Source organism: Podarcis bocagei (assembly GCF_964188305.1).
Source record: "Podarcis bocagei genome assembly, chromosome: Z".
NCBI lineage: Eukaryota > Metazoa > Chordata > Lepidosauria > Squamata > Lacertidae > Podarcis > Podarcis bocagei.
Window position 1 is genome coordinate 28,096,695 of NC_138140.1, and position 25,687 is coordinate 28,122,381.

Consider the following 25,687-nt stretch of genomic DNA (forward strand, 5'->3'; position numbering starts at 1 on the left):
GAAAAGGCTGTCGTATTCAAGAATCATGAGCTGAAGGTGTTCAGTACTATGGCTGTGTGTACACACTCATTCATTTGTAGCACAAAGTAGCTTTCTTAACCTGAAATTGTTTGTGTTCTTCCTGAATGTGCTGCTTTCAGTCTAAATTGATTCTAAACCCTGCCATCCACAAGGGAGGGAGCAGTTGCTTGATATGCGTTTGATTAGGTTACCCATGCTTCCCCCTCTCTGCACATTCCCTTGGTGAATGAAGGAGGAAGTGCCACTGGGCAGATGTGGATATGCCACCCATAGCTGGGAGAGTCTATCTGCAATGATCCCTAATGACTGTAACAAATAGCAACCTGGAGGTCTGCATCTCACAATAACCTCTGGGCCACCCCAAATCATACATGCATACTTCTGGAGACTGCCCTCTATAGCAGGCCCCACCCACCACTCCAATGTGGCCCATGGGAGGTTGCCCAGAAGGGAATGCAGCCCTCAAGATGAAAAAGCCCCCCTCAACACTGCTAGAAAGCATGAAGCCCACTGATGGGGCTAAACAACAGCTAGCAACCACATACATGATCTTCAGGTTTATTATATATAATTAACGTTCAAGGCACATATTCACAGACGCATATCAGGAGGGGGGTACAGAATTAAGAGATGTTTATGACTTACAGGTAACATTCATAAGCATTGCACACCATGAAACATAAGGATATTTTAGTTTACATGTTACAGGCTACCGGACCCACCCCACAAAAATAGTGGGAAGTGCTGTACCTACTTTTTTTTTTGGTCTTATCAAGCATTTCCCATTTTTAAAGTGAAACATAAAGGGTGTGGCAACACTTAAATAGAGAAGTTATTTATATTTATTTGTGACATTTCTTACTTGCCTATCCTCAATAATCTCCCACAACAGGTTTCAAAATCACAACATAAAGTTATAAAAACTGATTGTATTCAACAGATTCTATTCAACAAAGACATTCCTGTGATGGCACAAGGGACTTCCACTTGCTCAATGGAAGTTCTCCTTCCGCTCCTCCCCTGTGTGCCCCCAAATCTTTCCTTAAGGTTCCAACCATCGTTGGTATTTAGGAGGTGAGGGCACAAAGGGAGAGGGAAGTTCTGTTGCTAAAGTGGAAGTCCTTGTGGTAACTGGATACCTATGCCAGATACAACCCCAAGCTGTTCCAATTATGAAAAATAAACAAAACCATTTGAACCAGGACAGAACAATATAATAAATTCAGCAAAAGATATATTGTGCTCGCTGATGAATGCAACACCACAGTTTTTATTATAACTTCCTCGGCCCAGAAAAACAAACAAACAAAACCATCATGGGAATAGTAATAGAACAGAAAATTCAAAAACCTATAAAATATTTACACCTCTTCTTCCTTGCCTTTTGGGTACATATCCAAAATCTAATTAAAGACAAAACAAAACTTAATTTGTAGTACATAATGTTGTGGCGGTAAACAGTAGTTCTTCCGTGCTTTTTACCTAAGCTGAAATGTGATATCAGTATTGTATCTTTTCAGATCTCTCTTGGGATAAGAAACAATACTTAGCTTCTTTGGAATATGTCACAAACATTATCTAAATAGCCTTATGCTTACTGGCAGTCAACAGTCCTCCCCTGTCTGTCACCTGTACTCAAAACTTCATCTCAGATGATTCATAGAGTTCCCAGAGTTTCATTTATACTTCTTTTTCCCTGCCAAGGAGCGCAATGGCATTGATCCTTCAATCCATTCATTTGGTGTCGTCATCATTTCCCGCCAAAAGACCACCTCCTCTTGTGTGGAATCCATCCAATTAACACGAATCCCGTAGCTAATACCTTTTTTGGGGGGTGGGGGAAAGAAAGATGTGGTGAATCGCTGTAGAAATAATTGCAGGAAGGGGCTGTCCTATGCTAAACTGTTTCTTTTCTGAGTCTCCTGCATTCTCTGCAGGACTGTTATATACCTAAGGAGCAATTACATTATGAACATCATGGAGGAAGTAGATAGAGAAAAACTTCCTCTCTCTTTCTCAACACAAGAACTCATTGAAAACCAATGGAGCTGAATGTTGGAAGATTCAGGACATGCTCTTCACGTAACATGTAGTCAAACTATGGAACTGGAGGCAGTGATGACCACCAATAAGTAATTTTATTTTCTTTAACAGTATTATTTGAAAATTAAGTTATTGGTGATGAGAATGGGCTGGGACTTCCATTAGGGTTAACAGCCTCTCCAGGTCTCTTCTAAAACCCCAAGGCAGAATTGGAGCTTCAAAGGAACGTAGGTTGCTAAAAGCTGCTGAACCTTCTTAAAGGGAAAGTAAACTGTAACAGGTTACAAGTTTAGATGGAGAGAGAGCTTCCGGATGGGATGCCAGACTCCAATTTATCTGAGACTTACCCTTTCCAGGGACAATCAAATAAGTAAAAAATAGAACAAAAGCAACCCACTGCAACCACTAGCTTTCAAATTAAGTCCCCCCCACAACCGCCAAAATCTGGAAGTCAACTGAATCTTACAAAAAAACCTACTTTTCAGCTAAGCCCTCCCTTTGAAGAAAAGCCTTCCAGCACACACACATTTTCTTTCTTATTTAAGAAAATAAGAAAAAAATCAAAGGTATAGTAGTAGGATCCAAACAATACAAATTAAAAACCTTTGCTGATTTGGTATTGACACTTCAAGAACCAGATTCCAGTGCAGTAAAAGCACTGGAGATGATACAGGAGTTCGGGCAGGTAGCAGGATTTAAGTTAAATAAGAGTAAAACCAAAGTCTTAGAGAAAAATCTGGACAATGAGGAAAGGAAGTTATTACAAGAAAAGACGGGCCTAGTCTTTGTGAAAAAAGTTAAATATCTCGGGGTTAATTTGCCAGTGAAAATTTTGAATTTATATAAAGATAATTATGAGAAATTATGGAATGAAATTAAGAGAGATTTGGAGATTTGGTCGAATTTGAAATTGTCATTAATGGGCAGGATATCTGTAGTTAAGATGAATGTATTGCCAAAGATGTTGTTTTTGTTTCAAGCCCTCCCAATTACTGACAATATGAAATATTTTAAAGAATGGCAGAAAGCTTTATCTAGATTTATCTGGCAGGGGAAAAAACCCAGAATTAAATATAAATTACTAACAGATTCCAAAGAAAGAGGGGGATTTTCCTTGCCAGATTTGAAGATCTATTTTGAAGAAGCAGAGTTTTGCTGGATTAAGGAATGGATACAACTAGAAGATACTGATGTTTTAGATTTGGAGGGATTTGACAATGTGTTTGGATGGCTTGCATATTTATGGTATGATAAAATAAAGGCCCATAATGCTTTTTAAAATCATGTAATTAGGAAATCTCTATATAATGTTTGAATTAAATACAAAGATCTTTTAGAAAGGAAACACCCAGATTGCTTTCGCCAATGGAGGCAAAGGCTCAGAAAAAGTCAAACATGGAAACCAAGTGGTTGAGATATTCAGATTTGTTACTAGAAGATAACGAAGGATTTAAATTAAAACCATTTGATCAAATTAAAGATAAAATAAATTGGTTACATTACCACCAGATTAATGAATTGTACAAAACAGATAAGAAAAATGGTTTGACTTTGGAAAAAACTAAATTGGAAATGGAGTTGTTAGATGTTAAAGTTAAAAATTTGTCTAAAATGTATAATTTACTGTTGGAGTGGCATACAAAGGATGAACAAGTTAAATCCGTGATGACAGATTGGGCAAGAGATGTGGGACATAACATAATGTTTGAAGATTGGGAAAGGTTGTGGAGGAAAGGGGTCAAGTTCACTGCATATACAATGTTAAAGGAAATTATAATGAAAATGATGTATAGATGGTACTTGACCCCTGTAAAGCTAGCAAAGATTTATCACAACAGTGATAATCTATGCTGGAAATGTAAAGAAAAGGAGGGTACCTTTTACCATATGTGGTGGACCTGTCCCAAGGTGAAAGACTTCTGGGAGAATATTTATAATGAGCTGAAAAAAATTGTTGAAATACACATTTGTTAAGAAACCAGAGGCCTTTCTTCTTGGAATAACAGGTTTGGAATCGCCCAAGAAAGCTGTTAGATTGTTTTTGTATGCCACAACTGCAACTCAAATTTTATTAGCTAATAATTGGAAAACACAAGAAATACCAATAGTGGAGGAATGGCAGATGAAGATGATGGAGCTAGCCGACCTGACTGAAAGAATTTGTGACCAGAAGGAGGAGGAATACCAGGAAGAATGGAAGAAATTTAAATAGTATTTATTCAAATATGCTAAGATAAATTAAATAGAAATACTTGCAAAATAACAGATAGGCTAAGGATATAAATATGTGAAATTATAAAACATTATGTTTAAAGTTGAAAATTAGATAAAGATCTTAAGAGGATTAAGTAAATTTTATGAGATACTATTTTGGAAAACCGTTACAATGATATACAATGAAATTCAGTCAAGGAAATTTGAGGAAGTCATTTAACTATGATATTAACATTGGACCAAGTTCAGTTACAATGTGTGTTGGTTTGTTTGTTTAAAAATGTGGAAAATTAATAAAAAATTTGGAAAAACAAAACAAAACCTACTTTTCAGCCAAGCCTTCCTTTTGAAGAAAAGCCTTCCCAGCACACACACATTTTCTTTCTTATTTAAATACAGTCCAGGTTAACATTCTGATGCCAGCTCTTTGTAGTCATAGTAATTACTTGATGACAGACTGTGTTCCATGTTCCCATAAATGAAAATCAAAGGATGAGAGCAGGTGACCCACTTACCTGTCCCTACTCCCAGTCGGATGCCACCAAGGAAGTGATTGGTCAGCTTTTCATGATCCCAGACGGTCAGCTCCACACACGCATCCTTCAGATCTTCTGTGTGAAATCCATCATACACAATGGTATGATTGAAGACAGGGTTTGAATCTCTCTTGATAATTCTGGTTTTCTGATAACTCTTCTTACTGGTGTCTGGAAGGATGTAGCTTAAAAAGAAGCAGTGTTTCATGTCATATATGCCAACAGTTCTTTATTTACATGTTCCTTCAAATACCACCCCCTCTCCTGCAAACAAATAATAACAATAGTAATTACACCAGCAGTGGCGAAAGCAATCTGAGGGTAAGGGGGCACAGCAGCAGAAGTAGGTTGACCCTCCTAATGGTATAGCTACATTTGTTGTGACCAGGGTGGGGCAGGATAAGATGGGGGCGGTGACGTCAGGAGGACCTGAAGGGCACCAATGCCACCAACCTGGAGCTCCCCCAAACTTGCCCTGCCTTGGCAAGGGGCAGTGAAACTGCAGCAAGGAGGATGCTGCTGTCATTCTGAACACCCCGTGTGATGCTGCTGCGTACTACTTAACACTGGAATAGTTATTTCGATAGTTCAAAGTATATCGCCTGCATAGTCCATAGAATTGTAGAGCTTGATACTTACTATGTTTAATGCTGAATTGGGAAGAAAGAGGGATGTTAAGTGATTAAGTTAAAATTATAAGAACTTTGATTTGGAAAACAGTTAAAATAATATGCACTGAAATTCAACCGGGGGAATACAAGGAAGTCACTTAACAATGTTAAGGAGATTAGTTTTAATAAGGTTATGATTTATGTCTGTTTGTTTATTTGTTAGTGTGTTTTTAATTTTGTGAAAATCAATTAAAAAATTTGAATTGTAGAGCCTGAAGGGACCCTGAGGTCTAAGTCCAACACCCCGCAATGCAGCAATCTTTCTGCCCAACGTGGGGCTTGAACTCATGAGCCCGAGATTTAGAGTCTCATGCTCTACCAACTGAGCTATGGAATGAACTTCAGGAGGAGGGTACTGTGAGAAGGACTGCATTTCCTCAGGGCCCACATGACAGTGGTGGGTAAAGCCAGAGCCAAAAGAGAGCGATGCCTGCGCCCCAGCACTCTAGCCCAACTCTCTGGCTTCACTTTACCTCTCCCTGTCCCTTGCCACCCAGTTGGCTGCTATGGGATGGACCATTGACTGACTGCTTGCAGAGGGCTTTTTCCCTCTGTTCATTCCATCACTCCATCCATTTTGGCTCCCCTCCTTTTCCCTCTCTGGGCTTCCCTTCACCTGAGTGGAATTAGTGGCCACATGAGATTAGGTTGAGGGCCACCAGATTCAAGTCCCTAATCTTCCTGTAATACTCGCAACACAACACTGTAAGGGATATTAATAGCCCCCATAATGTAATGGGGGGGGGAGAGGAAACTACTGAGGCTGAGAGAGGGGGGTTACCTAAAGCAATCAAGCGAGTCCACAGTGGAGGGGAGCTTCAAACCATGGGCCTCCTTATTCTCAGCTCTATCCAATGGAGGCTGGCCCATTTGGTGCCCCCTTCAACCTCATTCTAAGCTTGGCTGGCTCCCACCTGCTTATTGCATGCAAAATAGTCCAGGGGGTGGCACTGCCTGCCAGGTTCCCCCTCTTTAATCTCCCTGTGGCCCTTGCAGAACTCAGCAGGCATGAGGATGGGGACAAAACTTGAATTAGTTGACCCTGCCTGTCTTTAGCTCTGTTGCCACCTACGTTAGGTCTCCCTGCCTTCTGCCCAATGAGAACCAATCAGCACTGGCTCTGTCTCAGTCCAGCATTTAAATATTACTTAAGGGGTTGCATCTTCCTAATATGACTAATTCTGCACTGGGATTATAGATGTCCCTGGTCAGAAAAGGAATTTATGTTAACTGCAAATACATCTCTCTCTCTGTGTGCGCACATGCACAGCAAATGACATACATACCATTTCACAAAGGAATCCACTCCAGAAGGACGTAACTGTGGGAGGTCTTTAGCGTCTTTCACCCAGATATGGACCTCTCCAGTTGGAGGAGTTAATGGACCTGCCATGAAGTAGGCATAGAAATCCTTAAACTTTTAAGTTTGCAAGTGCCAGCAATTCATAGTTATAATAAAACAAGTCTAAACAGAGAGTGAAATGTGGTGGAGTGGCCAGAACATTGGACTTGATGGTGGACAGGGCCTAGGAAAGGTGCCATTAAGTATAGGGAATACTGTAGCTCAGTGGCAGAGCATCTGTTTTGCATGCAGAAGGTCCCAGGTTCAATCCCCAGCAGCTCCAAGTACAGTGGTGAGAGAAGACCACAGCCTTAAATCGTGGAGAGCCACTGCCAGTCACTGTGGACAACAGTGGGCTAGAGAGACCAATGGTCTGACAGCTCTTTATGTTCCTATGACAAGGATATATCAAACCCCCACTCAACCATGAAGCTTGTTGGGTGACCTGGGCTCAGTCGCTGTCTCCCAGCCAACTCTACCTCGCAGAGACAGTTGTGTACAGCTAGGAGGCTGCTGTTAACCACCAGAACATGCCATCTGAGGGGGTTCTCTCACTGCCTAATGGTAGAGCTGGCCCTGCATAGGAAGCTGACTTAGACGGAGTTAGAACATTGGTTCATCTATCCCAGTACTGTCTATTCTGACCAACAGCGGCTTTGCGGTCTTCTGTATCCTTATCTTGAGATGAAATTGGCTGAATCTGAGACCTTTTCCATGCAAACCACTGAGCTATGGCCCTCATCCCATTGAGCCACAGCTCTTTCACCCCATGTGCTGAAGAGAAAAGAAGTTTGCTATGACAAACCTGCAAGGTAGCCCATTCCATACCATGAAGCTTACTTCTGACTTCACATGCATAGGATTGCTTTGCTGGTGATCATGAGCCAGCCATTCCCTCTCAGCCTAACCTACCTTACAGGCCTGTTATGAAAATTAAGAGGGGAGAACAACATAGACCTCAGCATGAAAGGACCCCATAGGTCTTTATGATTCTGTTCTCAGGTGATCCAACTATTCTTCCTAATTGTCCAATATTTAGTGCTGTTGGGCTGCGGGGAGAATACTAAAATTCTCTTCTCTCTTTTGAGATCCTTAGGGATTCAATTTCAGTCATCAGCTTTTCTCCCTTCACACACTGTCCCAGGGTGACATTTTAGTGCAACTTGCGTTCCAAAGAATTCAAATTGCAGTATGATAAAATAAAGTATGTAAGAAATAAAAGCAGATAAAAAATCAAAATGAATATTTGGCATGCTGTGAAACACCTGAATGAAGCTCAAGGACCACTGGTGGTCCATGGAACACAGTTTGGGAAGCCCTGATATATGTAGTGTGGCTTGCGGGGGCGGGGAATCCATTCCGATTCCCAACAATATATAATAATGAGAATGGGTGGTGCACGGTACCCAACCCTGTAGTAACATGGAGACACTTTCTGAAATCTTCACTGTTGTGTTTTTACCTAGACTGCTTGGTGGGATATACTTGATGGACAGGTTCATCACACCCCGATGGTCGACATGATTGATGGCTGGGAGGATCTGAAAGAGAAAGGACTGTGAGAAGCATGGTGTGCAGAAAACCACAGCGAGGGATTTCAAATCAGCTGGTGATCAGATCCAAACAAATTCTGAAAACCTATGCTGAAAATTCAATCAAATTTCTCTCCATCAAAATCAGAAAAATTGCCTCTGGGCAAAACTAGATGTGAGGGGCAATGCTGATCTCTTTTCCATGGCAGTTGAGAGTAGTTTTTAAATGAAATGCAGCCCTGGCAGACTGTGATCAGGAGTGGAAGCAGAAAGGCAGGGTGTGTGTGTGTAGGGGAACGATGCTAGCACTTGAAGAACATAGACAAAGTCCAGAGAGAGAATGAAAACAGGGTCAGGTTTGACTAACTGTTCCCACCATTGGAAGCCTGCACAAGAACTTCTGCTAGCACAACAGGGCTTTGGGTTGTCCCCAAATTGGCTCAGGAGGATCAGTAAAGCCACCAGAATAGCGCATGAGGGGAGGAAAGGACAGTAGGCAAGTAGAAATGCTGCACTAAAGGAGATATTTGCTTAAAATTATATTGAAATTCTCCTTGTTGATCTAAGGTAAGCTGGACAAGAGTATATAGTTTGAGGAGAAATGAATGGGGGGAGTTTGCCTTTCTTAGAACTGGCCTTAAGAAACTCCACAATACATACTGAGGAAAACTCCCTCAGAGCTACATAGCCAATCAGAGCATGAGTTACCTCAGCAAGGATCATGCCATTCTAACTGGTTGCTAGGCAACACCCCACCCCTTTTATACCCCACCTTGTTCTCCAAGGAACTCAAAGTGACGTACTGCACATGGATCTCCCCCTTTTTATTTAATCCTCACAGCAACTCTGTGAGGTGGGTTAGGCCGAGAGGCAGTGGCAGGCCCAAGGTCACCCAGTGAGCTTCATGGCCAAGTGGGAATTACAACCCTGGTCATCCAGGTCCTAGCCCATCCATGCTAACCACTACAGCACACTGGCTCTGTTCCAGAAATGTGTGTGTGTGTGTGTGTGTGTGTGAATGACTGAAGTTTTCTTAAAAGAAAAATGTGAATGTATGATTAAGCCCTTCACCCTATATAAGAACCTATATTTATCAGGATCCCTGCTGAAGTATACTTACCCGTGGCTTGAGCATATACCAGTTCAGTTTATTGTTCTGCCAGTCCCAGCTGGCAAGGTCTATTTCCACCTCGCCCAGGAAACTATTGCGTCCCAAAGGGTCATTGTGCCAAATGGAGAGGTTTAGTTTTTGAATCAGCAGGACCATTTTCTCTATTTTGTACTGAGGAGAAAGGAGAAGCGACTTTTATCACTTTGCACACATTGCTTTTACTTCTGTTCTCTTAATGGTCACCATCTCATAGTGCTGAGGGGAGGGTTCTGGGGGCGGAGGCATAGTATTGATGGAATTAAGCAGCACTGAGCTGGCTAATCGCTTGGATAGGAAACCCACCAGACAGTTCACAGAAGAACAGGATACATATGTATATATCATGGGTAGGCCCGGGGGCCAGATCTGGCCCAATCACCTTCTAAATCCAGCCCGCGGACGGTCCAGGAATCAGCACATTTTTACACGAGTAGAATGTGTGCTTTTATTTAAAATGCATCTCTGGGTTATTCGTGGGGCATAGGAATTGGTTCATTATTTTTTTCAAAATATAGTCCAGCCCCCCACAAGGTCTGAGGGACAGTGAAAAAGTTTGCTGACCCCTGGTATATAGGGATCATTGTTATCCCATTCAACTGAAGCTAAACACAGCTTTTGCTCACAATAAATTAAAAGAGGAGCACACTTTGTTTATGTAGCCCCATGTAGTTCGCACTTCTACACATTTGTTTTATAAAACAACAAATGGGGCTTGAAACTAAATACTGCAGGGTACCATCACCTCTTAATTCCTGTTCATGGTCCCAGCCAGCAGCCAGCCATGCCCTCTACAGGATATTCTCAGCAGTGGTCCTGAGCTCTAGTGTGATGGGAGCCTGAGATTGGATTCAGAATTATATCCTCGATTCCACCTCCTCCCTTGCCACAAATCATAATCTTCCTAGGTATTTATTCCTTACGTGTAACACCTCATTGAAAACGGGGTTAACAGTTTTTCTCCTCACAGACGACTTCCTCTTGCCCATCCGTGCTTTGTCTGGAAGCAGGTAGGTTTTGACGTACCTGCGAAGAGGCAGCCACCGAGTTAACATTCAACACAGTTAGGATCTTGCATACAAACAGGGGACACCTGACAGCCAGCAACAGCTGGGTTGTCAACATGGTGTCTGTGCCGAGTTATAATTCATCTGGTGGAGCCAGGGACAAATGTAGGGTTGGTCACCAACTTAAATGGCCTTAAAAAGAGGATAAGACCCCATATATACCCATTCAACCACTTGGATCTGCAGAACTGGCAGTATAACAGGTGCCACATACCATATTTTTTGCTCTATAAGACTCACTTTTCCCCTCCTAAAAAGTAAGGGGAAATGTGTGTGCGTCTTATGGAGCGAATGCAGGCTGCACAGCTATCCCAGAAGCCAAAACAGCAAAACGGATTGCTGCTTTCACTGCGCAGCAATCCCTCTTGTTCTGGCTTCTGAGATTCAGAATTTTTTTTTCTTGTTTTCCTCCTCCAAAAACCAGGTGCGTCTTGTGGTCTGGTGCGTCTTATAGAGCGAAAAATATGGTAATAATACTCAATGCACATTTCTAAGAAATTGGTACTTTTTAGTGTGGAGGCATCCAGACTTTGGAACTCCCTGTCTATTTGACATCAGGCAGGCACCTTCATTATGGTGCCTGTGATAAACAGTTTTGCTTAGGCAAGATGTTGACTTGTGCTTTAATATGTTTTTAGCTTTTTTTAATGTTGCAAATGGTTGTTTTAAACTGTTGTTACTGATAATTGTTTTAGTACTTTTTGTAAGCCACTTGCTTTGAGGGCTTCTTTACAGAATATAAACTTTATGAAATTAAAATAAACGAAGTAAATAAATAAATTCATGGAGGAGAAGGCTGTGAATGACTACTATCCATGACAGCTATGCTCACTGTATGCCTCTGAATAACAGCTTCTGGAAGTTGCAGGTGGAGTCAGTACTATGCAATAAGGTCCCGCTTGCAGGTTCCCCAAAGGCATCTGTCTGGCTACTGTGAGAACAGAGTGCTGGACTAGACGGACCTTTGCCTGATCTAGGAGTGCTCGTATTATAAGAATGCTCTTGTGATTTTTACTTTCATGTTTAATTGGGACTGGCACTTTGCTGAAATTGACAGTCTGTATGGGCTATGCTTTTATATGGACAGTTCTGTATTAAAGGAGAATGTATATTTTCCTTTTTGTTCATTTGGGGGTTAGGGAGTTTATCTGCGAAGCCTGATATGCCCTGCAGCACAGTTTGGAAGAGAGAACTTCATGGTGGATAAAGATCCCAGAAACTCCAGCGGGTGCAGAATGCTGCAGCGAGGCTCCTCACGGGGTCTCTGCCATGGGAGCATATTCACCCAGTGCTTTTCCAGCTGCACTGGCTCCCGGTGGAGTACAGGGTCAGATTTAAGGTGCTGGTTTTGACCTTTAAAGCCCTTCACAGCCTAGGACCCTCATACCTACGGGACCGTCTCTCCCGGTATGCCACAGAGGACCTTAAGGTCCATAAACAGCAACACCCTAGAGGTCCCGGGCTCTAAGGAAGTTAGATTAGCCTCAATCAGAGCCAGGGCCTTTTCAACACTGGCTCCGGCCTGGCGGAACACTCTGTCGCATGAGACCAGGTTACTGCAGGATCTGATTTCTTTCCACAGGGCCTGTAAGGCAGAGTTGTTCCTCCTGGCCTTTGGCTTGGAGTCAATTTGATTCCCTCCACCTATTTCTTTTTCCTTTCTCCTCTTGTGAGGAGGCTGCATTTATTGTTTTAATGTTGTATTTTAATCTTGTTTTTTAAGTTGCATTTCAGTCAACTTGTTTTTTATTGGTTGTTAGCCGCCCTGAGCCCAGTCTTGGCTGGGGAGGGCGGGGTATAAATAAAATTTATTATTATTATTAGAACTTCATGGTGGATAAAGATCCTGACGCATCTCCCATCTGAGGTCCTCCATGACTTCCTGTTGCCTGTGACCTGCTGGGCAGAGATTGTGACTGGCAGGGGGCAGACAGAAAAAGGATATATCTGCAGGAGACACCAGTTCATGCCAGAACTCAAGGGACATCAAAAGGCTTTTGTATGCCTGGGAGAGAGGTGGCAAAAGGGATATATTCTGGGGTAGGGCAATGAAGTAGAGTGTTCTTTTACAAGGAACGTTTGCATTCTTCCTCTCAAAATGAAGGATGTTTCATTTGCAAAGTTGTGCAAAGTTTGCTGGACTATTCAGTCAGCTAAAGGCTGGTTTGGGTGCTTCCAGACCACCAGCCATAGAGAAAAGCTAAATTCACAGTATTATTCAGTCCAGATCCTCAGATGTTATGTTGGACTACAATTTCCAAGCTGGCTGAGGATGATGAGAGTTGTAGTCCAACAATCAACTGCTTCCAGTTACAAGAAAGTAGATTCCAACTAAACATCAGGAAGAACTTTCTGATGGGAAGAGCTGTTTGGCAGTGGAACAGACTCCCTTGGAAGGTGGTGGACTCTGCAGGTTTTTAAGCAGGGGCTGAATGGTCATCTGTCATGGTTGCTTTAGTTGACCTTCCTGCATTGCAGGGGGTTGAAACAGATGATCCTTGGGGACCCTTCCAACTCTACAGTTCTATGATTTTATGAACATCTGTGGACAGGGGGCTGAAGATGGCTTTATAGCACACCTGCCCTCTATGCACACTCTGAGTGCTTGATTACTTCCCTCCTGGGATGTCCATTTGTGGCTGCAATTTTCCACCTACATGTGGAAAATCCAATGCACATGGCAAATTTCCCAGATAATCTCTGGTAACTGACCACGCAGGCTGTTCCTACATGTGCTAGATATTACTTGTACAGGCAACTTTGAATCTTATGGTCCTGAGCAGATGTCCAATGATGCCAGAGACAGGCATGTAACAGAATCAATGTTATAATATTTTAAAATTGAAGATTAAGATGATTGAAGAGGGGAGGGATTTGCTGAATTAAAAATTTGAATTGGAATACAGAAAAGGGAGGCATGAGGAGGTCCGGGAAATAAGCAAATGAAAATATGTCATGGAAAGACTGAATTGTTTTTAACTATTTTTATTTTGTATTTTTTCTTTTTTCCCCTTTTCTTCTATATTTGGTAACTTTTTTGAAAATCTCAATAAATATCTTAATAAAAAAAAAAGAATCAAGGTCAGCAGATATGCTCTGGTCCCCTTCCATATGTATGAGACTGACCAGGGAGAGATACTGTCCATTCCAGTCCTAAAAAACTCTTACAATTAATTGGCAGTGATAGTGCTATTTCCCTCCCCACCCCAATTCCAGAGTTTAGAATTTTAGCACCAGGTCCCCAGGTGGAATGCCTCAGCAACACTTATGAAATGTATGCTTTGCTATAACATTACTACAACATCTTAATCTCCACTTACGGATCTGTCCTTCCTTTCTTTTCATCCACAATGGCCAGGTCCTTGCACTGACAAACGAAAATTTGAAATTCCCGGTTCTTCTCATCATAATCCAGGGCAAACTGAACGTGTCCCTGGGCATCGACACTCCCAAAGTCACCACTGTACACACTCAGGACACTGCCACTCACCTGTCCAAGGTGCAAGAGAGACATTCATTCATTGTTAGAAGGTCTATAGGTTCAGGATTGCTTTAAAATGTGGAGAAATGACCCAACTTGGTCTGTGTACACAACATACTTCTAAAACACATGGATTCCCCCAAAGAATCCTGGGAACTGTAGTTTACCGCCTCCACAGAACTACAATTCCCAGCATTCTTAACAAATGACAGCGAGAGACAGTGTGGTATAGTGGTTAGAGTATCAGACCAGGACCTGGGACACCAGGGTTCAAATCCTCTCTCAGCCGTGAATTTCATTAGATGATCTTGGTCCAGATCTTGGTCCTTGGGGGTCTCAAATTTCAGCGGCACCCTGTGTGATGCCAGAATTAGCACCCCCCCCATTCAATTCTAAATAATAGTTGAAACATTGCGGCACCCCTGAGGTTTCACGCCCAGTGCAGCCAAATCAATCATGCTCCTCTAAATCTGCCTCTGCTTACCGAGGAGACGGAGGCCATATCAGAGGAGTGGCTCCCCACACTGGGTGTCTTCTTGTGCCTGCTGAACTGGAAGCTGATTTCTGAAGCTGTGTCTGATTCTGTCTGCAAATCAAGCCAAGGTGGATATTAATTATTGGTCATGGAATGTTTGAGTGTTTTGCTGCAATGGGAATTGAGGGATGTGATTGGTGCAAGCAGAAGATGATTGTTGAATGACTATGGTTCTTGACTTCCCGATTTTTATTAGTGCATCAGAATACTTTTTGGGGGAAGGGGGATATCCATCTGATTTTTCTTATTAAAATAGACAGGGCTTGGAATAAAGTTGTTCAGTTTAATTAAGTTTAACTGTTTCAGTTCAAAAACATCAGAAAGCAGTTGCCATAATTGCTAGGTGCACTAAATGTGAATTAAGTTTATCTCGGGTAGAACTTTAAACAGTTCCTACTTCATCTTCAAGTCCATTCCCTTGAAAGTGGTTCTTTCAACCTTTCCTTAGCCCTCTAGTGGCTATGGTGGGTCATTTACCAGACGTAACGTACTTACCATTAACTCTGGAAGTGCATGCTTGATTCTGACCAAACTAAGCCACCGGCTAGGAGGGACTCATTGGTTGCATGTGAATTATTTCCAACTTTACTACCCAGGGAGTTCTGAGAACTGCTGTCCTGTGAGGGGAAATAAGGGTTTCCTAACAACTCTCAGCTCCCTTAAACAAGATACAGCTCCCAGGATTCTTTGCAGGGAAGATGTGACTGTTAAAGTGGTATAAAAGTCCTGTAAATATTTGGTGCAGTTGTAGCCTGAGCAGCAAAAGGACTTAGTAAACATGATACAGGCAGACCAACATAGTCCTACCTCAGACAGCAAGAGAGGAGTGGATTTGCTAAAGTCTTTGGCTCTCTCAGGCTCAAGGTACTGGTGGCTGGGCACCTGAGGCTTAGTGTACGCTGGAAACAATAAAAGAAAACATATCAACATGAAGATTGTATCCTGTGCTCTGAAGCAACAGAACCAGTTTCATTATCTGTCTAAACCATTAGATATAGAGACTGTGGCAAACCAAGCAGCTTAAAAAAATATGTGTTGCATTGCACTCATATATTCTTAAACCTGTTTCTTTTTTCTTTTTCTTTTAAAAATATCAATAGCCATTTTCTATTTTTCTAGAAAAAGAGGTGCTGGAACTCACTATGAACGCCTCCCCCGTTCTCTTGGAACAGAAATGGCACCTACCTGAAAGTCACCGGAACTGGGTTCCAGTGAGTTAATTGCCTTTAAAAAGCCCATTACAAAGGCATGGCAACGAAAGCAGTTAAAGGGGAATATCTCTGGTTTACACATGGATTCAGCGCCATCTGTTGGTTGAAATAAAAATTGCTGGATTGCCAAAAGCATTAGGTGAAATTAGTGTAAATAAGGCACAGGATTTAATAAATTGTGTAGATAAATAGTTAGGAGAATCGGTGGTGTTCATGATCAGAGGGGTTGTTGCTTGTTGCATTGTCCATGTGTTGTCTTTATCAAAATGTCATCCTGTACTACTTCTGCATTTCACTGGTAAGTAAAAACAACCCCTTATAAATCCACTACTGATGTGGGAGCTCATAAGAAAGAATTCCAAATTTTCAGGAATCCTTTCCCCCCCTTGCCAAATCATTTTTAATTGATTTTCCACATTTTACCAAATCAGCCACAAATTAAAACAAATTTAATACAATGGGGGGATGGACTGGTTCCCCACACTCTATTCTTGAAGAATCCTTTAGGTGTGTTCAGCCAAATGGACTTACAATCTACCAACAGACTAGGGCTGTTTAAGCCAAGCCAGTCTCACCTGGGTGATACAGAATTCTGCTGGAAACGGGTGCAGGAATCATTGCAATGCACATGTTTGTTTGAGGTCAGGAATGGAAATCAGGTGAGTAAGTATGACCAATATTTGATGTAGCATTTTTTTTAACTTCACAATTGTTACATTAATAATTATGTTATTTTCTGCATTGTGTTTGATGTTCCCCTTCCACTGAAATTAATTACGTATTTAATAATGTTAGCTTAGGCCATAGCTCTTAGCAAAACAAACAACTTCCTCCAGCAGGAACAGCAATGCTGGGGGTGCAGGGAAGGAGTAGGGCTAACATGCACAGCCCCCACTCCACTCTAAGAGCATATTCCTTTTGAACACCTGAAGGCAGGTGGTCTGCAAATGTTTTGAAAGGCCTTCCAGATGGTCGGGCTTCTCCACCCTGTTCTGTTTCCTTATTCTCCAGCAGGCAGCAAAACCAGATTTGTTAAGCCTGCTATGTATGACTGATAGGTTCAGCTCCATGTGTTATACCATATTTTTCGCTCTATAGGACACACTTTTTCCCCTCCAAAAATGAAGGGGAAATGTGTGTGCGTCCTATGGAGTGAATGCAGGCTCCTTGGCTTCAGCGATAGCAACAGGAAGCCTCCGAAGCGCAGAGGGAGCGCTCCCTCCGCGCTCCGGAGGCTTCACGTTGCTTTCGCTGAAGTTTGGAGAGCGAGAGGGGTCGGTGCACACTGACCCCTCTCTCTCTCCAGGCTTCAGGCAGCTATCCGCAAGCCTTAGGAGCGCGGCAGGAGTTCCCCCAGCACTCCAAAGGCTTGCGGATAGCAGCCTGAAGCCTGAAGCCCGGGGAGCGCAGCGCCAACTCCCGCTGTCTTGGCTTCTTTGCTCTTTGGGGCTGGGGGGGGGATATTTTTCCCCCTCTTTATCCCCCCCCTAAAAACTGGGTGCGCCCTATAGTCCAGTGCGCCCTATGGAGCGAAAAATATGGTAACTTTTGCCAGCTTGCTTTGTTAGAAAAAGGCAGACCAGTGGATTGAAGCAAGCTACTACTTACTTTCTGTGGTAGTATAAATGTTCACCAAGCTCTTCGCAAGGCTATAGCCATTGGCACATATTAATTTATTGGCAGCCGGAGAATGATGTTCATTTCCCTCTGGAATAAATTGGAAAACAAGCAGGTGTGTATTAAACAATGTAAGACATTGGCATTATTGTAACCAAGGTTTGAACAGGGTGGCTTCCACCTCCCCCTAAGCTTTCCCCTCCTATTCTTTGTTTATTTGATCTAGAGATTACGGCTTTTGGTCCTGGAGCTTGTGTACACAGCTGGGCCTTCTGGCTTACACTGTTCTGCTCCAGCAGCTCTCCCAGACACTGGGTTAGTTTGTATTAATGCACTGCTGGCCACCCAGGTCAGTTGCTACCAGCTTGCAAGTGAAGATGAGTTCTTTGTAATATCGATTCCAGTTTTTTAGTCCATGGCTAAGCAGACTAAGGGTGGAGAACCTGTGACTCTCCAGATGTTGTTAGACTACAACTCTGATCTTCCTGGACCATCCACTGATGGAACACTCATAGAGCTCAGGTTCTCTCATTCACTGTCAGGGTCAGTCCTCAAAGTAGATAATTGTCTCTGGTCATGCCAGCTGGCCTGGTAAGAGTTGGAGTCCAACAACATCTGAAGAGCCCCTGGAGAAGACAAGCCTAGAGAAGGGGCAACTGTACTGGAGGAATAATTATGGTGGTTGTATTTCCAAAAGGTAAGGCACCAAATTGTAGATTAATTGTTGTTTAAGATGTATATGATGGTAGCTTACTATCCTAGATGTTTTTAAACAGATGGCAATATTTTACATAACATTTTCTACGTTTGATTGGCAATGTGGTATGTGCAAGTTGGTACAGGGTTGCAGCCCATGTTTGTCTTACTCAGAGTAGACCCACTGGAATTAATGGACACGACTAACTTAGGCCCATTAACTTTAATGAGTCTACTCTAACTTATCGGGGTACAACCTCACGTTTTTGTGTTTTTTGTATTGACAAAACTATGTATAACTAGCAAAGCATCAGTACCTGAAAGCATGGAAGAATCCACTTCCTGAGCGACTCCTCTTTCATCTACAGCCTCGTTTTGTAGTGGGTCCTCTGCAAGGCTACTAGGCCCATCTTTAAGCTGCTTCTTTTCCATTTCCAGGTTGTCTTGAGAGCCCAAGTCAGAACTTATTTCCACAAAGCTACCAACTTTATCAACATCCTCTGAAGATACAGACTCTATCAATATCTGAACCCTACCTGCTAAAGAATCAGTCTTACGTTTGCTTTCATCAGCCATGATAAACTCATCAGCAGGGGTCTCTGGCTCAAAAATGAAGCCAGTCCGCTCTTTAGCTGGTGCCTCTATTTTGACTGATGGCACTCGAATTGGCAACTTTGATCTCCTTGTGCAACGTGGTACCTTCTTCTCCTCCTCCACTGGAGACTGCTTCCCATTCCAATCACTTAGGCTATTTCTGTTGGTCATTGCCCCTTTGCTTCTGCCATACGTGGACCGGGGGATTGCAGATCCCGATCCTTTCCTTGGAGGAGCTGTATAAGTGGGCTCATCTTCACTGGAAGACAAGGCGACTGGCTTCCTGTAGGGGATTCTGGCTTTGGGGTGTATATTAGAAGTGAACTTGTCATCACCATTTTGGCTGTTATTAGACTGGGCTGAGAGAGATCGGTTCAGTCTTGATGGCCTTCCATTGGCCTCTGTGGTGCTGGCCTTTTCTGCTGAGATTTCAGATACATCATTAGCCAAGAGGGACTCCCCACCCTTCTCCCAAAAGTTCTTCAGGTTCTTAAAGTGTTCCCGATCCAGACCAATCTCCTCATCTTTATTGTTGCTAGAGGAGATTGTATAATTGGCTCCTTGTTTGACAGAACGGCCATTTTCCCAATCAAGAGTAGGTAATTTTGAGCTCTTCGGTGATTCTCTCTTTGCTAGACCAAACTCGGGATTCTCAGCTCCATTAGCTATAACTGTGCTAGGTTGGAACGATCCTTTGTTGGACATCCTCTTCACGGGTATTTTGCTGGAAGGGCTAAATTCTTCCTGTGGAACTGGTGAGAATGTGTGGCTTTCTGAAGGAGCATCTGCAACATCCCCGCCAGTTGAATAAGAAAAATCATCAAGATCCTTTTCAGAAAGCTTTGTGGATATTGTTGAGGGTATTTCATGACCTGCAACAAAAATAGAACCCCAAGAGCCTGTTCAGAGCATCATTGACAGAACTACACCCAACTGCTTTGCAATTACAAGGTGTTCTGAACTAGTGTTTTCCAGTCTGGTTTCCTCCAGAGGTTTTGCAATACAACTCCCATGAACCCCAAGCATCATTTCCAATGCTCACAAATGATGGTGGCTGAAATTCAAAACATCTGGAGGGCATCAGGTTGGGGAAAGCAGTACCCTATAATTTATTATGGGTAACTGACTGTTATCAGGAAGTGCATACCATCCAACTGGGCTATGTGAATGTCCTCATTCTGTGCTCTCCTATGGTTCTTTCGGCTCTGGAGAAAGCAGTGCATTCTGCCCCAGCCGCAGGGTGCAACTACACATTGCAAAGCAAACCTGGGATTCCCAGTTCCAGTGGAAGTGTGTACGGTATGGTGGAGCTGAGGCCAGCATTTGCTGGCCAGAGGTGAAGTTGGGACTATATGGGTGCATTGGTGGGGCCACCCCCACCAATTTAGTGCTTCTGCTGGTTCAGCTCACCTTGCAGTGGCCCCATCCAGGTAAGCTGCTACACTCACCTACCACCTGACCTCAGATGGTGATGCTGGGATGGAATATGGACTAGGAAGAATTACTGGGTAGGAGGGGAATGTTTTACCCTTCCTTCACCTGCTGATTCTCCCCTGTAAATGTGCCTCCCTGAATAGAAGCTCCCAATGCTTAACTTCAAGAAATGAAGCATGTTGTTGTTGTTTAGTCGTTTAGTCGTGTCTGACTCTTCGTGACCCCATGGACCAGAGCTAGCCAGGCACCTTACCTTTTCCATACCCTTGCGAGTTGCTTCTTGTAACCAAGAAAGGACTTATACCAACGCCACTGTCTGCTGGAGAGATATCTTCTACGCTCGATCTCTGAAGAGGAAAATACAAGTTATTTATTTATTTACTAAGAGAATCTGTACCCTGCTCTCCAGCCAAAAAGAGGCTCTCAGAGCAGCTTGCATATGATCAAGACAGCTCCCACCCACAGGCTTACAACCTTAAAAAAAGAACCATGACACACAAGGGAAAAAGGACAGGGAGGGAAGAGGAAAATCAAATCCACAACTCAGGCCCATAGCTGTCAACTTTTCCCTTTTCTTGCGAGGAATCCTATTCGGAATAAGGGAATTTCCATTAAAAAAAAGGGAAATGTTGACAGCTACGCTCAGGCCCCACTTTCTAAACAGTTGTTCTTGTAGCAACCAGTTGGCACAGTTCAGGGGCAGGAGATGCCTGGTGGAGCTGGGCCTCCAACAAAGCTGATGAAATGAGCTCCAAATCCCAGCTATCCCACTGAGGCAGTCTGTGGAATGACTGCCTTCAGATGACAGAGATATTTATTCAGGCGAAAAGTGGTACAGGCTCAGCAGCAGAAGTCATGATTCCAAGGGAAGAGATTCATAATGAAACAGAGGCTACAAAGATGTCCCAATGGTTGACATACCCCACCCACCAAGCTTTTAAAGACAAAGTGGATGTGAGTTCACTCATGAGACTCTCCCTCTCTCCCCACAATTCTGCTGCATGTGCACACATAGACATTCCATCTGGGTGCAGTTGTGTTTTGGGAGGGAGCCTGACTTGTAAACCACTTCCAGGGCTTTTTTTCCAATCAAGTGTTATATACCGTATTTTTCGTCCCATAGGACGCTCTGTCCCATAGGACGCACCTAGTTTTTTGGGGGGGAAATAAAGGAAATCCCCCCCCTTTATTTCCCCCCCAAAAGCAGGTCGGGGAAACCGAACCAGGTCGAGGAACAGCGGGATGGCGGCGCTGCGCCTCCCTGCTGTCCCCCGAGCTTGTGGGGCTGGCCGATGTCTGCCCGGAGCGAGGGGCGCTCTGCTTCAGGGCGCCCCGCCCACCGGGCGGCAGGCTGCTATCCGCAGTGTGGGGAGCCCTGCGGGGAACTCCTGCAAGGCTCCCCACGCTGCGGATGTCTGTCCGGCGCGGGGGGCGCTCTGCTTCAGGGCGCCCCTCACGCTGGGCAGCAGGCTGCTATCCGCAGCGTGGGGAGCCCTGTGGGGAACTCCTGCAGGGCTCCCCACGCTGCAGATGTGTTCCTGAAGCCTGGAGAGCGAGAGGGGTCGGTGTGCACCGACCCCTCTCGCTCTCCAAGCTTCAGCAAAAGCCTGCATTCGCCCCATAGGACGCATCCAGATTTCCCCTTCATTTTTGGAGGGGAAAAAGTACGTCCTATAGGGCGAAAAATACGGTAAGTGAAATACATCACCCAGGAGAACCTATCTCTTTGCTGCCTTGCCCCACTGTGCTTTGGAAGCTCCACCTTGGGACCAGAAAAGAACACCCGCCCTCCCTGAATCTGTGTACTGCCTCTCCATCTAAGCCACTGGCCATCACCACACCTTGTGACAGCAGATTCCATATGTTCTGTATCCTTTATGCCAGGTGTGGGGAATCTTTGGTCCTCTAAGTGTTGCTGAACTAACATCAGCCCTATCAAGTATGGTCAATGGCCAGGAATGATGGGAGCTGCAGCAGGTTCAACAAGGTTCCCCATCCCTACCTATGTTAAAGAGGACTTTCGTTTGTTTGTTCTAGATCTACAGCTGCCTGTCAATGCCAATCCCACTTCCATTGGACACACTACCTTCTCTGCAGAGGATGGAAGAGTAGACAACCTCAGTCTTGGCTTTGGTTTGGATCTGTGTCCTTCTGCTGAATCCAAAGAAGCTTCACGTGATCTGCAGAGAAAGAACAACATTTTATCACAAAGACACAAATCCTGAGATGACGATGATGTATTGGATAATCTCATTGGATCATGTATTGGTTACAACAGTATGAAAATACTAGGGAGTGTGACACTGCTTGCCTTACTCACACACCCCCATCACTCCCTAGAGCTTCCCCTTCCCACCCCAATACAACAACTAACCTCACTTTTCATCTTCCCAACCACGTTTCTGAAGCCACTTCTCTCTTCTATTCTGCAACCTCATTTCGCACCCATTTTTGCCTTCACACTCATGTCTCTGCCTCCCTTTCCTTTTGTGCAACCCTTTTTTTGCATGCAAACCACCCTTGCGGTAACTTCACGCATCTTCCTCCTCCTACAGACTACAATTACTAAGAATCCTTTTTCACCCTCTGCCCAGTTATGAAGCTACCACCCCTTCCTCTTCTCCAGACCCTTTGATGTTTCCTCTTTCATGCTTCCTCTTTCCTCTTTTTTTTGCAATCCCCTCTGGACTCTCCTATTCTGCAGCCACCTTTGCACCCAGCCACCCCATGCCGATATACAGCATGCTACTGTGTCTTGAAAGTGAACAGAATCCTGCCAGCTTGTTCCGTTACAGAAGGTTAACTTCAGTTGCTGGGTGTTATACAAAGATGGGGGTCTGCTCATTATTAAAGTATCTCTTCTAAATTACAACAATGGATCTAGAACTTCATGTTGAAGGCAACTCACAGTACCATTTCTGTCTTACAAACAGAGAGAGACACCAACAGCAAGCAAGAGGCTCATAAGCACTTTAAGTGTCATTGGTAAAATAGTTCCTTACTCTGCTTCCAGTCTGCCTTCTCTGAATGTTTTGGATCTTGGGAGCAGTCAGATGTGAAGGAGTTGATTCCTTAGCAGGGAACAGTCTGGACTAGTTGTTTGAGGCCAGACATAGTCAAATCAGGACTGGCCCCCAATGTTTCTCCATCAGCTGATTGGATTACAAAATGCTTCACCCTGCACTAACTGGCAAAAAAGACCAATTTGCAAAAGGGAAGCAGTTACAGCCTTAAATAAACAGTTTGGCAAATGGCATCCAACTGTTTCAGCATCTCAGGTGCTAGTGCCTGTTTAATGATTAACATTTGGTTGGAATTGTTGTATTTGCAATTGACAAAATGGGGAAGCAATCAACAGAAAATTCCTTGCATGGTTTATTTTTAGCTTTTAAATAGCTGAAAGTAGCTGTGAATGTCCCTCAAGTCTTCAATGGGTTGATGTCTTCAGAACATAACAGCAAACCATGAGCCTTGTGGCAGGATCAGGGCAAAGGCCCATCTGTTCAGCATCCCGTTCCCACAGTATCCAACCTTTGAGAAGCCTGTAAACAGGACCTGACAGCCTGCAGGGTCCAAACTTCAGTTCAGAGCATGAATGAAGGAGGTGATTTCACTGTCAATAGCCAGGGGAAATGGCAAGATTTTCCAAAACAAAGCTAGGAGGAGGAGGTTTTCTATAGTGCTTGATTGCAAAACTTCATATGATAGAGCAAGGATATCCACCCTTCCTGGGCCTAGGGGCACATTTGGAAATCAGAGAATTGTTGTGGACACCTGCAAGATACTCCCTTCACAGAAGAAACACCAATGATGCTGAGGAACCCCCACCAAAAAACACAACAGACAAAACTACATCCTCCCCAGAACTTTCTGAGAATTATATTTCTGAGAATTATATTAGGAAATAACATTGATTTGATAAGTACATAACCAGACACTTATTAGAGAAGAGGAATATACCTTACTTGCTATCAATAGGCACTGGCAGTTCAGTTAAAGAGGATGGTCCTAATGTATTTAATACATAATAGCTTTTCCTGCTGTCCATACAAGATGACAACAGACTTGCCAGGCCAGGTAACTGGGGTCTTGAAGTGCTGGCCTCTGAACTTCAATGCTTCAACCCTCTGGTGGAGACCTATGGGAAAGGCCTTAACTGCAAGCCTTCTTTGGGTGTACTCACTGATGCCAGATCCATTTCGGACCTTCTCAGACCAATGTGGTGCCAATTGTCTCCTTTTTCTAAGCATGTGTAATTTCACTGGCTAGCAAAGGGGTTCCCAAATCGTGGTCCATGGGCCACTGCTTCATTTGTGGAGTCTGCTGTGTGTATGTATGTGAACAAAACCTACCCATTTGAATCCTATGGAATTCAAATTCAAATACAATATATAAGAAATAATTTTTAAATATGCTTGTGGAAGGGGGGTTATTGGTTTGTTTTTTGTTTTATTACGTATTTTGTACAGTGGTGCCTCGCAAGACGAAAATAATCCATTCCGCGACTCTCTTCATCTAGCGGTTTTTCCGTCTTGCGAAGCAACCCTATTAGCGGCTTAGCGGCTTAGCGCTATTAGCGGTTTAGCGGCTATTAAAGGCTTAGCGGCTTAGCGGCTAAAAGGCTATTAGCGGCTTAGCGGCTTAGAAAAAGGGGGGAGCGGAAAAAATCGCAAGACTCGCAAGATGTTTTCGTCTTGCGAAGCAAGCCCATAGGGAAATTCGTCCTGCGAAGCGCATCGAAAAACGGAAAACCCTTTCGTCTTGCGGGTTTTCCGTCTTGCGAGGCATTTGTCTTGCGGGGCACCACTGTATTCTCATTTAGTGTTTTTCTGTTGTGAACTGCCCTGGGATCTCTGGATGAAGGGTAGTAAACAAATTTAATTAATAGTAATAGTAATAATAGTAATAGTAATAATATACACTTTGAAATGATTCAGCATCTAGCACATCACATCACAATTGCTGCAGCAGGCAAAAAGAAAACCCCCATTAAGTGGTCCACCAAGACCCTCAACAATTTTCAAGTGGTGTGTGTGTGTGTGTGTGTGTGTGTGTGTGTGTGTGAACCATAGGACTAGCATACACCCCTTGTTGCTTTTGACTTTCTGTGTTGTCTTCTTCCTCCCCTCCCCATCTATATTTAAATTGCAGGTGCTTGGGGCAAATACCTACCGTATTTTTCGCCCTATAGGACGCACCTTTTCCCCTCCAAAAATGAAGGGGAAATCTCGGTGTGTCCTATGGGGCGAATGCAGGCTTTCGCTGAAGCTTGGAGAGCGAGAGGGGTCGGTGCGCACCGACCCCTCTCGCTCTCCAGGCTTCAGGAAGACATCTGCAGCCTAGGCAGCCCTGTGGGAGTGCTTCCCGAAGCGTCGGGCGCCCTGAAGCAGAGCGCCCCGCGCGCCGGATAGACATCCACACCGTGGGGAGCCCTGCGGGAGTTCCCCGCAGGGCTCCCCACACTGCAGGTAGCAGCCTGCCGCCCGGCGCGCAGGTCACCCTGAAGCAGAGCGCCCCGCCCGCCGGACAGACATCTGCAGTGTGGG

General features: G+C 43.9%; 1 protein-coding gene and 1 long non-coding RNA gene across 2 annotated transcripts in view; one reads left to right on the forward strand and one right to left on the reverse strand.

Moving 5' to 3' along the window:
* Positions 1-565: 565 nt before the first annotated feature.
* Positions 566-25,687, reverse strand: part of LOC308579260 (synaptotagmin-like protein 2) — a 54,208-nt gene continuing 29,086 nt past the window's right edge. Inside the window, exons 5-17 of the mRNA XM_081180132.1 lie at positions 22,228-22,321; positions 20,395-20,488; positions 18,431-19,579; positions 17,409-17,507; positions 15,397-15,488; positions 14,539-14,640; positions 13,894-14,063; positions 10,430-10,532; positions 9,480-9,641; positions 8,290-8,368; positions 6,772-6,871; positions 4,794-4,999; positions 566-1,843 (exon numbers count right to left, since the gene is read on the reverse strand). Of these exons, the coding sequence (XP_081036258.1) occupies positions 1,698-1,843; positions 4,794-4,999; positions 6,772-6,871; positions 8,290-8,368; positions 9,480-9,641; positions 10,430-10,532; positions 13,894-14,063; positions 14,539-14,640; positions 15,397-15,488; positions 17,409-17,507; positions 18,431-19,579; positions 20,395-20,488; positions 22,228-22,321 (2,596 nt within the window). The 3' untranslated portion in view covers positions 566-1,697. The remainder of the gene's footprint in view (positions 1,844-4,793; positions 5,000-6,771; positions 6,872-8,289; positions 8,369-9,479; positions 9,642-10,429; positions 10,533-13,893; positions 14,064-14,538; positions 14,641-15,396; positions 15,489-17,408; positions 17,508-18,430; positions 19,580-20,394; positions 20,489-22,227; positions 22,322-25,687) is intronic.
* LOC308579314 lies at positions 14,554-22,256 on the forward strand. The gene is made up of 3 exons (XR_014004407.1): positions 14,554-14,657; positions 15,709-15,800; positions 22,179-22,256. It is a non-coding gene; the product is annotated as an uncharacterized lncRNA (long non-coding RNA).